At 43.9% G+C, this 13778-nt stretch overlaps 1 protein-coding gene across 1 annotated transcript; it reads right to left on the reverse strand.

Annotated features, from left to right (window-relative positions):
• Nucleotides 1–993: 993 nt before the first annotated feature.
• Nucleotides 994–9723, reverse strand: LOC144391200 (uncharacterized). The gene has a single exon (XM_078097783.1). The coding sequence runs from the start codon at nucleotides 8013–8015 to the stop codon at nucleotides 6657–6659; it is 1359 nt and encodes a 452-aa protein (XP_077953909.1). The 5' UTR covers nucleotides 8016–9723; the 3' UTR covers nucleotides 994–6656.
• Between the last annotated feature and the right edge of the window lie 4055 nt (nucleotides 9724–13778).

The raw sequence follows: 13778 nt of genomic DNA on the forward strand, positions 1-13778 counted from the left end.
CCCATCCGGAAATTCATAAGACCTGCTTCCTCGCAGGCACACTGCAGAACAACATGCTGTTTTGCCCAGCATCATTTCTCACTCAGAGCAACAGCAACAGAATACATCCACACCACCACCACTCACGTATGCTATGTTTTCATCAGATGCATACAAAGATATCCCAACTACAAGAGTAATTGTGGAAGGGAAAGAATTGCCGTTTTTAGTAGACTCTGGAGCTACTCATTCAGTAATTCAAGAAAAACATTTTCCAAATCAAAAAATGAGTGGGCGGTATGTATATTCTGGAGGGGCTTCAGGTTTGACTGTGACAGAAAAATTTACTGCACCTATGACGAGTGTACACTCTGACGAGACTGACCTAAACCCTGACATAAAAGTAAAACATTTTTTTTACTCTCTTCACTCTGTCCCATAAATCTGATGGGCAGAGACTTGATGTGTACATATGGTATTTGTTTGCCGTCCTCTCCAGACGGCCTTAAAGTGGTTAGGCGTAGAGCCGCACTCCAAATGGTTCAAAAGGCTCCCTATAATCCTCTTTTTGTGTATCAGTGGTGGATCCCGATCGATGATGCTCGGAGGCTGAGCCAGGCTGGTGAAGCACGGGTTTCTCCTCTTGGAGACCGTATGAACCCTGAACACCTGCATTGCACAACATATGTCTCAGAGGGTCCAGATGACTCTTTTGAAGAGATATTTTTTGAGGCCCTCAATGATGCAATTGCCTGTTCTACTTTGTACTGGTCAACTTGTAAATCTGCTGTGTCTATTTCTCTGTCTCCCACACAGAAAGAACTGTTTCAAGTTCCCGGCTCCTATCCTCATGTCTCACTGTCTAAAGGACGCCTTGACCAATGGAGGGAGTTGGGACCATTTGTGGCTCAGTGTGAATCTCTCACTGATGTTAAGGTTTCGGAAGCTCTCGAGGGAGGCCTCACTCCTGGTTCTCGTCCCGGCCGGAAACGAGGACACGAATGAGTCAATTCGTTTAAATTCAAAAATCAAAAGTTATTTAATAACTGAACAACGTAATAGGGATTACAATTACAAAGTGAAATACTAAGCGAACAGTGGAATATTTCGCGAAATAGAGAATCCTCTGAGCAAGTCTGAAGTGACTTATCAACGCGGCTGCAGGAGAAGTTCTAACAGTCTTTTCCCCGCCATGGTCCTTTGAAAACTCTTGAGGTGTGTCTTCCTTGGTGCATTTGAATGTCATTGGCCTCTTCTCCAAAGGGTCACCTCCTCCATTGTCCCCTTCACGTCGAGGTGTGATGCTGCAGCTGTAACCTGAAACCTCACTGTACTAGCTGTCCCTCACATTCCAATGCACTCAATGTAGATACCGTGGCTTTATGCCTCAATGAGTGAATTTAACAAAGCATACATCGTTTAAGTCTTCATCTTATAACTAGTACACTTTCATTACAACAACCCATTATTAATGATCACCGTTCATCACACTTCATCATAAGATCCAAGACAGTTCATGTGGTTCAATTTTCAAGACATTTGCCTCAGTCGGCTGCCTTACATTAAGTTGTTCATTTTATTACCTGACAGGAGAAAAAACTCCCAAAAAACCCTTTTTGGGGATAAAATTGGGAGAAATCCATAAAGAACGGCAATTGGCATCCGTCCCCAGGTTTTAACATCACATTGTGACAGAATGTTAATGTGTACAGTGTTTATATGATTTAAATGACTATGAATTGTGTTTGATTGAAATTGCATTCACTTCATCTAACATGTTAATGTAATAACTAATATCTAACATCACACAAACTATAATTCTAACACTAAACATCATTACACGTACTACAATTCTATGACTAGGGTGCACTTCTGGCTTAAATCCCTAACAATTCCCTCCTTGCTCACAGTTCACTGTGAGCATCTCTCAAAGACAGAAAAATTTTCATACAGTCACATCCGTCAACAGTGATTGTCCCTCATCATCTACTCGCTACCGATTTCCCTGTATACTAGTCTCACTAAACACAATATCGATCAATCCCTGCAGGAATCCAAGGATGCAGTAGATGCAGCTTCATCCGTAGTGGACTAGATCATGACTGTAACACAAGAAGGGTTAACGCAGACAGGAATGCACTTTTCCGTTGGTGAGAGGATTGTCGTCGCCTTAGTTGTCTGTCAGCTGCTGGTTCAAGCTGTCAGTGGGGCTGGTGCTCTGGTCACCAAGCCACCAGGAGCTGTGTTGTTGGAGATGATCGCACAACAAACAGATCCAAACATTTTGCAGAAGTTACCGTTTCCAGCTAACATCATGTCTAAAGCCACTTTATTATTCTAGGCCATGAGTCTCATTTCATCCAATGACTCATGCAGGTCTTCATTTGTAGCACCTGTCTGTCATTAAATGCAGTTTCATCCAATCAACATTTTATTATTGTCCACAAATTCAGCTGTGATCTGATTCTGGAATTCAACATTATCTGGCACCCTCCTTGGCACCTTCTTAGCATCCTTTTCGCTTATTTATGTGACCTTCAGACTAATGTAGATCTGTCTTTCTTCTTAAGGCTTTCTCTGGTGGTGTTTATTCCTGGTGATGTGATCTTAACTACCAGTAACTGTGTCTACTGTTAACCGCATCAGTGTCATTGGTAAACCGTGAGTTTCCCCTGAGGAATCAGTGTAGTTCGTAACACACATAATTCCTTATTCAATCTTTCTCCCACATGGCTGCTGTTGGAAACCCTCCTGAAGATGTCCCCCTGGATCTCTTAGTGAATCTGGTCTCAGTCGCTTAAAGTTCAACACATATCAACACATTATATAGGGACAAGGTATCTGAAACTAAAGGAAAAAACACTATAGGACAGCTCTGGATGTGTCTTTCAATTGATGCTCCCATCCCTGTTTGTTTCTGGAGGGATGACGTCAAACAGAATAACCGCTCTATATGTGGCGGTGCCACAGTGATGTTTCAAGTTGACAACACATGTTGAGGAGGAGAACATAACCAGTGGGTCAATGGTTGAGACCCTGCCCTTCATAGTTTACTCTCCCTCCATAAATGGACACCATCTCTCCACTTGTTGTCGTGTGGATTCACTTGCATTGAATAATGATCTCAGCTCTGTTTGGAGTGAAATAGAAACAACACATACAGGAACTTCTAGCCTCCCAAAAACAATTCTTACTTTCAATTCTTACTATGATATATGCCTTTCAACCGAGACAATGCTGTAGTTGTCTGAATAGGCACAATCCTATGAAATGGTGGACTTCTCTCCCCTCCTTCTGTCCAAATGTTCCCAGTGAATGCGTCTAATGCTGCTTAGTTTTATCTTGGTGATGATTGGTCATTGCAACCGAATAGACGCTCTGAACTCAAAATCCTCAAATTCTGTTACTGTAATATCGTTGGCGTATGTTTGCATCCTGAACATTCTTATCATATGTGTTTATCAAGTGTCCCAGCCGTTCCCGTTCCTTCTCTAATCTGGAAATGGTGTGTCACATTAGCTCAGTGTTTGTGGATTCCTTCGTTGTATGTGTGTGCCTATACTTCTCCTCCTTGATGTTCCTCTGCTGGAACATCTGTTGTTGTCAGTGGTTTGGTCAGATGACACGTAGCTGTCATCCTAGACGTGTGATTAAGCTTCACGCTCCCTCCTTGGACCTCGGATCACCTCAGTTCCTGTGAGCAGACTGCTCTGCTAACCGGAGGTCCCATTAGGACAAGATTCCCCAATCGGCTGTTGAATAGAGAAGCACAAGTGGTGCAGCTATGTGTGTGTGTGTGTGTGTAGGTGTGTCTAGATGTGCGTGTGAGTGTGTGCGTGTGAGTGTGTGTGTGTGCTCTCCCAATTCCTGTTGCTCTTTCTTCTGGTTTACCAAACTCTTCAAGCAAACAAGTTCTACCATCTAGTGTGTGCATATTTAAACATAACTGGAACTCAACATTTTACCCACTTATTTCCCAGTTTTAGCTATTTCTTTTAATGTGGAGTAATTGTATCATCTGTGTGTCTCATCAGTCCTTGTGCCTGTGTATGAGAAGAGCAATGTCATTACACATTCGTTCCAGGAAGAAAAGTCATGTTGGATCTTCCTGCGTTGGCCATCGTCTGCTGTTATCCCAAAAATGCCACTTGAGTAGCTAAACTCTAACATCTAGTGTTTTCCTAAAAACATTCTAATCAATTTGTGAGTTGTTTCATTGATAGAACGACTGTATGTTCTTCTTAACACCTTAAATCTATGTCATCTACACAACTCTGTTGTTTAGAATCTTATGATTGTTTTTCACTGCATGGAATAATGTTCCCAAATCGGCAGATACTCTAGTTATATTCCGTTCTCCCCCAGTCCCTCATGTTGAGGTAGGTGTAAAAGCATCCCTTCACATAGCGTTTGGTGATGCTAATCACCCCCAGGCCACCTCCTGGCTTATCCAACAACGTCGTAAAACCCCCACAACGCCGTTTCTACTGGGTGTCGTTGCCGATCTGGACCGTCTCGCATTGGAGTCGCCTGTTCCTACTGAAAAGCAAAACATAGTTAACAATTGCCATGCACATGTATTCGAGGAAAAATGTGTCAGTAAATTTATCATAGTGAAATAATTCCCCCCATACCAACCGTGTGTGATTCTTAAACCTGTTGGGTGACTCTGAGATGAAATACAACCTGTGGATGGATTTTATGGCTCCGACACTTCCCCAGGATTCCTCCTCTTATCAGTTGTTGTTTAGGGAGGTCTGCTCACTCCCTCCTCGACCATGAGTCGCCATCCCCTTTCAACCTCTGCATCCCCTTTGAAATCTATCCTCGTCCCTAATTCACTCCCATCTCAGCATCTGCCTGTTGTTTCTTTTACTGGGAGCTAAACTCCCAACAAAGTCATCATTTGTCCTGACACCTGATGTTCACCTGATGGTGGAAGGAGTTCCCTAATGAACATAATAAACACACATACCTACCTACTACTACAACTGAAGAATTAGCACCTGGATGACACTCACGAATGGTGCTTTCTTAGAAGGAGAAATCTCTTCTTTGTTCTTGCTGTTCTGGTTCTGTTCCCTCTTGTTCAAATTCACTTCCTGCAAATCGCTTTGGATTAGAGCCTCAGCTGAATGAAGAATGTGATGCGTTGACGTAAAGAATGCCTCTGCATATCTTTATCTGCTCCTAGAGTATTTACACATTGTTTTGGAAAATTGCCTTTCTCAAACGGCCTTGTTTCCAACCGATTTGAGGAGCCATTCATATATAGAAATTTGGAATCTTCGACATAACTGATTATTGACCCCCATAGTCAACTCATGAAAAATTAACACCAATATTGCCTTCGCGTCCCCGTTCAATGATCTCTTTGAGATTTTTCTTGTAGGTCTCACCCTCATGGTGTATGACTGTTCCATGTCTTCATCAACTAATTGACCAACCAAGTTCTCTTTGTTCATTCTAACCTCAAAGCAATATGCTCATACGAGCAAGTTTACACAAAAATGTTACCTCACATTCTCACCTTCACAGTCAATTTCTTCTCCTTTTACCTTCAGCCTGTTTGCTCTGTCATGATGTGTCATCACCTTTGAAAACCTATGCATTACTGCATAACTCTTCAACCTGTTTTTCCCATTTTTGCTTACTTCCCCATTAAAATAAACCATTCGACGGCCTCACTGAAGGCCTCCATCATTACAGTCAATTTGCTGACCTTTGTGACCACTTTCACAAGTGGTCGAGCATTTGCAGTATCAGTCTCTAAAACTTCAATCAATGTATCAGAATGTGAACCTCAAACCCCGGTGATATCAACAAAGGTTCTCCAAACCCTTCAGGGTCATAAAACAACTATGAAGAGTGTGAGTCCCTTGATCCCAAAAAGTACCCGGAGATAATAAATCAACTTAACATCAGACCCATCTGTTCCAGACCCCCCTCCAGTGTTAATCTCCACTTTTATTGCTCTTCAGCCCAAAAGCAAAGCAGAGGGTGGGAGACGTGTCTGTTACCTGCAAACACAAACTCAGCTCATGCTTAGTTTGATCCAATCCATTCATTCATTACTGATAGATCACTAACCTCTCATGGTTAGCGTATCCAAATGTAAGGGTGTACTACTTGTTGAACATTACAGGATGACCGTCTGTAACAAATTTCCATATTTCGTGATCTGGTGCTATAAATGTTCCTTTGATCAGACATTTGCTTCCATCATCAAGATACTGTATCAAGTGTATCGTGCACTATACACTCAATAGCAGCACTCAACAATTTACCGCCCATCTCTGAATTCAGGAGAAAACTCGAAAAACTACAAACATTAATCCAAAAAATCGACAATATATACAACAACTCTCCTAATTCCTTATCACCTTCATTCCTCATTTAAATCTTACACAACCGTGTGTCTTAATTTTCAATGTCTGATTTCCTTTTTAAAATCAATCTTCCCTACGGGTTTAAGTCTAGTTTCAGCTGACACTCTCAGCAGTTTATAATCTCTAGTCTCCATTTTTCTACCTGGAATGTGAGTTGTAAACCGTGGACGCTGAGGGTGCTTATCTGAGCTGTTGGAAAGCAGCGGGGGTCGGTGTGTCACCAGTTAGTTGTTTAGGGCCTCGTCAGAACTCTGTCTCCATCAAAGCAAGTGGCATCTGTTGCTGTGGTCACCACATATGGGGAGGTGGAGGCTGGGGTGTGCCCAACCTCTGGTTCTGCCTGGACTGCAGTGAGTTGGGAAACCTTCCTGGAGGAGCATTCGACCGTGTGTTCCCTTCATATTTCACTGGACACGTTCTTGACCAATGTCCCACCTGCCCACATATAAAACACACATCAACCCCATACCCTCCTTGGTAGTATCCACTCCCTCGGTTAGATTCACGGCCTCTGTCTCTCCCTCTGTACTGTGGTGGTTGCTGGTATCCTCTCAATTGGTTTCTCACTGCTGGACCTACGGTTGGATATGCGGCTTCTGGAGGAACAGGGTATTGAGGTTGTTCATCTCTCACCGACAGTTGTTTCCTGACTCTCTGTTTTTTCGTTGCTTCTGCATCTGCTGCTGCCAGTTGGATCTTCAGGAGTCGATGCGTCATCGTCCCCAGTTCTTCTTGCCTCCTTGTCTCCGCAGCTCTCTGTATTTTGTAGAAGTGGGTTAGATGGTCTCTCCATGTGCTTTCATCCATGTCGTCCAGTCCCACTACTCCCTCCAACGCTGTTTGAACAGCCTGGGGCAAGCCTTGCTGCACAGTGTGTCGCCAGGTTACTGCAGTAGATTTGTTATTGTCGTGTCTTTCTCCTGTGGCCAAATGCCATTCTGTCTCTGCTCTCCTCACATATTGAGACATGTCTTCACCTTGTTTCATACTCAGACCCATCAGGATGGACATACTTGGCTTTGTAGGCCAGATGTTTCGCATTGCGGCCCAAAATACTCCTCTGACCTTATCAAATGGAGCCTCATTGTCGTCGTTGGTTGTGCCTGTTCTTACTTCCAAGGCTCTTAGATTGACTGTTCCCTCTAGACGGGCTATTAAGGCTCTCATATCTCCAAGAGCCAACTCATCACCTATTGTGTATTTTTCAAAGAGCCGGATCCATGGGTTAGCTCCTTCTCCCAATGGCGGCAGTCCCTTCTCCAGCGCTTCCATGTCCCGATGACTCCAGGGCACAAACTCGCTCTGACCGTTGGCTTTTCTCAGTAGTGGGCACTGTGGGACAGGGGAGGCTGCAGGTGGCTCATTTCTTATAGGGAGAATATAGTCTGCATAGTGGTTTGGAGCCTTCTTCACCAGGATACAATGTCTATTGTGATGACGTCCTCCATCAGCAACCTCTCCTTCTTTGTCGTTGTTTGGATGGGTCCTCTGCACGTGTATTTTGATAGACAGGAGTCCTGAAGTAATATACAGCTCCTCCGCGGCCTCCTGGTATTCACTTGGTGTTTTACGGCCATGTTCACAGCTACCTGCTTCCTCCTCTCTGGCCCTGCCAAGCAGTTCCTGAGTCGTAAGCGCAGCCATCATGCAACCTGGAATACTCTAAACAACCGCTATGCTGTCCCTTCTGTCCCAGGTGTTACTCTGTCACTAACAGCAGGAAAAACCAAACCAAGTCACTTCCAACAGCTGTCCGAGGAAATGTCAAATCGAACCATCGACCAGAATCGATACAGTAAAACAAATAACCAAATCTAAAAAGTAAGGAGGGCAATTTACAACATCAAAACAGTTCAATAACTGCTGTGTAATTTACTAAACTATCTTGTTAGACCACTAGGTTAAATCAACTTATCATTACCTCTAACCTCAAAATCAAATCAATCACGGAACTGTAAAAATTAGTATAATCAATGATCAATGCCAAAGACTATGATTACAATTGTACAGAGGAAAAAGAGAAAGAATTAATTATATCTCAAATCAAAACTCAATCTTAATTCAAAATTCAAAAGTCTAAAAATTAAACTTCAATAAAGTTAATCTTGATGTCTAAAAATGAATTACTCCAAATTATTAATCAAGGTTACAAAATTTACCAAAGTCATGATGATACAGTCAAACTGCCGGCAATATCAATCAGGAAGTATAGCAGAAGCACTCCCCCACAAATGTCGCCAGAGATTATACCACAATATAAACAATGATCCACCCCCAACCCAGAGACAATGCAATGACAGTCAATCTGGTTTCAGCTAAACATTGGAGATCGAAATCAAACAATTCATAACAGCTTCTCAAAAGCACCACATCAGAATTAAATCAACCTCCAATTCCAATCCAAAATCGATGCAGAACTATAGTACAAACCAAATTCAACGTGACATTACAGCACTTTAATGTTTCAAATAAACGTCAACATCAATCCAGATATCCGTCAAGTTGTCTTATCAATCTTTACACTATCCTAGTTAGTAAAGGCAAATGTGCATCAAAGTCAACGTCCGAACACGGCAAGTGAAGAAATTGAACTCCCCCTCTTGTAATTCCCTCTTACACCCACCAGATGGCACACTCAGGGGCTTCCCCTCACGATGTGCACTTACTCCAACCACATGAGGCGCTGTTCAGCCGATAGCTGAAGATCGAACACAGAACTACCAAAGAGGAAATGCCTCGACGCTTCCGGTCATGGATCGTAAAACGCCGTGTGCCGGCGTAGCGAAGAACAATGGGCTCAAGCTAACTGCTAACCCACAACGTGGTCAAGCTATCAGCACCCCTCAAGCCCCGCTATTTCCCCAGTGGAATTACCAATGAGACCCCGTTAGCCGCTAGCAAGGCAGCCCACGTGGTCCGGGTTGGACTACTCACCAACACCTTAATATGCTACGGTTTTACAACCCGACGCCGGAGATGATCAGTCTCCAGTTCGGATTCTATACATATATATACACTGTTAAACAATCACATACACGTAGTAAAACATAATTTGGAACATCCATACATCAATCAAGCACATGCACCCCGCAACTCAAACACTCACGCACCACGTACTAACACTCACTCACACTCACACCACATGCAGATGTATATACACTATCATTTACACTAAAGCGCATATCTGCCACCCACCCCCTTCTAGACAACCTATCTACCTAATTCATAGGATTTCTAGAGAGTGGAAAATGTTAAGCAGATCTTACCAGTCGATGCTGGATTTCACCTTAACCATAACCTTAACCAGTCGCCGCTGGATTATCACTATACCAGTCGATGCTGGATTATCACTTTACCAGTCGATGCTGGATTATCATTTTACCAGTCGATGCTGGATTATCATTTTACCAGTCGATGCTGGATTATCATTTTACCAGTCGATGCTGGATTATCATTTTACCAGTCGATGCTGGATTTTCCCGTATCCCAATCCTGTAGAGCAAGCTCCCCCCCCCCAATCTATTAAATCCTGCAATACCTAATTGTGAAGGACTTTATGCACAGAGAGGGGAAATGAAGAGAAGAGTCTTCTCTAAAGACGCCGTAATTATTGTGGGAAACCTAGTGGACAACATGCGCATCGTCACACCTCATGCGAACCCCCTAACCAATCCCATACGGGTCTACTTGTATGATTTTATCCTGCTGGTCTTTATGTCTCAGCAGACCAGTTCGCCGCCTGGATTTTTCTAACGCTCTAAGTGTGTACCTGAACGCACCAAACGCGCGTGTTTGGAATTTCTAAAAGCCGGCTCCCATTCGCATTCACTTTGCAAAAGTATGTCCCCATTGTTATTCAATATCAGCTTATTATATTCACCCAAGTCATTAATGTACTAGCCTTTAGTCTTTAGCATCTAAGGCCTTGCCTCATGGCCGACTGCCAGCACCACTCTAAATCTTCCTAAACCTACCTATCACAGAATTCATGAAAAAGGTTGTTTTACCTTGTTTGTACCCGTGGTACTTGCAGTCAAACCTCTCAGCAACGCCTTCCCCCAACGAGAGCCCCACGTTGGGCGCCAACTGTTAAGGTTTCGGAAGCTCTCGAGGGAGGCCTCACTCCTGGTTCTCGTCCCGGCCGGAAACGAGGACACGAATGAGTCAATTCGTTTAAATTCAAAAATCAAAAGTTATTTAATAACTGAACAACGTAATAGGGATTACAATTACAAAGTGAAATACTAAGCGAACAGTGGAATATTTCGCGAAATAGAGAATCCTCTGAGCAAGTCTGAAGTGATTATCAACGCGGCTGCAGGAGAAGTTCTAACAGTCTTTTCCCCGCCATGGTCCTTTGAAAACTCTTGAGGTGTGTCTTCCTTGGTGCATTTGAATGTCATTGGCCTCTTCTCCAAAGGGTCACCTCCTCCATTGTCCCTTCCACGTCGAGGTGTGAAGCTGCAGCTGTAACCTGAAACCTCACTGTACTAGCTGTCCCTCACATTCCAATGCACTCAATGTAGATACCGTGGCTTTATGCCTCAATGAGTGAATTTAACAAAGCATACATCGTTTAAGTCTTCATCTTATAACTAGTACACTTTCATTACAACAACCCATTATTAATGATCACCGCTCATCACACTTCATCATAAGATCCAAGACAGTTCATGTGGTTCAATTTTCAAGACATTTGCCTCAGTTGGCTGCCTTACATTAAGTTGTTCATTTTATTACCTGACAGGAGAAAAAACTCCCAAAAAACCCTTTTTGGGGATAAAATTGGGAGAAATCCATAAAGAACGGCAATTGGCATCCGTCCCCAGGTTTTAACATCACATTGTGACAGAATGTTAATGTGTACAGTGTTTATATGATTTAAATGACTATGAATTGTGTTTGATTGAAATTGCATTCACTTCATCTAACATGTTAATGTAATAACTATTATCTAACATCACACAAACTATAATTCTAACACTAAACATCATTACACGTACTACAATTCCATGACTAGGGGTGCACTTCTGGCTTAAATCCCTAACACTGACTGGGAGGAGACAATCGATCCGCTTGTTCTGAGCTCTGCCTCTACAGGGTTTCACAGAACTCACTTGATCAACAACCTTCACACAAATGAAATGTGCTTTGCAAACTCCTCCGACTCTTGGACTGCCGAATCCGAATAAGCCATTTACTCAAACTGTCACTGTAAAACGTTGTACTAACCTTAACCCTGCATCATTACTTCCTATTCCTGGGGATGGGGGGGACCACAACTGTTTGGCTGAGCTCCAAGCTCTGTGCACTCCTCGCCCTGACCTAGTGGACACTCCACTAACTAACAGCGACATGGTAATGTATGTGGATGGATCCGCCTCCCGCGATCCTCAGTCTGGTGAGGATCGTGTTGGTTTTGCTGTTGTTTCTGACTCTGGTGTGCTCTGTTCAGGTCCTCTGCCATGTCCCCTCTCAGCCCAGGCAGCTGAGCTCATCGCTCTGACCGAGGCCTGTAAACTGGCTAAGGGTAAGACAGTCACAGTTCACACTGACTCTCGCTCTGAGTTTGGTGTAGTACATGATTTTGGGATGCTGTGGAAACACAGGAGCTTCCTTAAATCGGACGGGAAGCCCATCCTACATCACACTCTCATTGCTGAACTGTTGGAATCCATCTTGCTACCCACAGCTATTGCTGTCTGTAAATGTGCAGCACACACGTCCAATACGGATGATGTATCACAGGGAAATGCTCGAGCAGATTCGGCTGCAAAAGCTGCTGCTCTGCTTCCGCTTCCCACTACCTGTGCTCTCATGTGCTCTGAGGAGTCAGTTCCCTCCTCTCTTACAGCGATGCAGTCACTCTCTACCCCTGATGAAAGACGGCTTTGGTCCACATATGGCTGTGTTTACACCAACGGTATCTGGACTGGACCCGAGGGCAAGCCGTGTTTACCTAAACACTATTTTGCTCATTATGCCAAGTTGACTCATGGGTTAGACCATGTGTCAAAAGGGGGAATGTTACGTGCACTTAATGAAACATGGTTTCCAAACAGGTTGCAGCCGCCCTCCCAAAACCAGCTGAAGGACCGCTCCACAAACTGAAACCTGGTGACTTTGTGGTGGTGAAAGACTTCAGAAGAAAGAACTGGAAAGCACGACGCTGGCAGGGACCATTCCAGATTCTCCTTGTCACCCAAACAGCTGTCAAAGTAGCTGAAAGGGCAACTTGGGTCCACGCATCCCATTGCAAGAAGGTTCCAGATCTAGTACCAACAGTGGGCTCAGGCGACCCTACCCCCACAACAAGTGTCAATCAACCGACACCACCGTTGCAGTGACCACGAACAGGTTCACAATGGGCAGTTGACTGACAGACACACAGTGCATTGTGATCTGTGTTGACTGTCTACAACGCGGATGCCTCACAAGAAAGAAGGTTGCCAGACTCCACATCCCAACGTGTACCTGCGGACCAAGACAAGAAGAAGAACACGGCCAGGACCCCTCCACATAAGTCGTTTGTGTCTCCACGGTTTTATTCATATTATTGCTTGCTTCAGTTTCATTATCTAAGTATATTTCTGTGATTCTGTAATCAGCTATCTAAAGAGTGGTTCTCCCTTATCATGGAGCGACAACGCCCATGGAGCCCCCTTAGACGACTGGGTGGAACTCGTGTAACCATGTGTTTATTTGCAAGTGTCACTTTGTTTGTGTTATCCATATTTTGTCCTCCACCAGAAACATTTAGACGACTTACGTGACCAACGCGACAACAAGACTCACTCTAACTTGACCGTTCGCAACCGCACCAAGCGAGCACTGACCCGCCGAGACAACTGGCTCGACAATGGGATAAACTCATTGAACAAATATTCTGCAAATATGTGGTGGCGCAATGCTCAACACGTAGCGACAAAAGAAAATACTTCAGACTGTTACGTATGTTCTTTCCTACCCATCAGCTCAAATCAACCACAGTTAACTGTAGCACCCCTGGGAAAGTCTGAAGGTTGTTTCTGCAGGCTCTCAAGTAGTGGGTGGTATCAGCCCGACAAAAACGTGTTTGTATTACGACAGACTATCTCCATGGGAGGAGAATAGTTCAGTCTGTTCACAACATCACGATATCAAACAGCACTCGGCTAACCAAACGGCTCCATTCACCCTCCGAGCTCAGGAAGGCCCAACACGTTTTCCCTTCTGCTATGCTCGGAATGGGACTCATTTAACAGACCCTGTTAAGTGTGACACGATGCTCATTGGGGGATTCTCCACGGGTGATTCAAATTGCAATTATGACAAATTCCCACCTTTCCGAAATGACTGCGCCAAAAACAATAATGTAAGCTTTTGCCAAGCCAAGGCCGCTGCAGAGAGGGCTGCAAATATGCCCGTTCA

Source organism: Gasterosteus aculeatus, chromosome Y, assembly GCF_964276395.1.
Source record: "Gasterosteus aculeatus chromosome Y, fGasAcu3.hap1.1, whole genome shotgun sequence".
NCBI classification, from domain to species: domain Eukaryota; kingdom Metazoa; phylum Chordata; class Actinopteri; order Perciformes; family Gasterosteidae; genus Gasterosteus; species Gasterosteus aculeatus.

Coding starts and splice junctions, on each gene's coding strand:
- LOC144391200 (XM_078097783.1), bottom strand. CDS start 8,015: ATGATGGCTGCGCTTACGACTCAGGAACTGCTTGGCAGGGCCAGAGAG.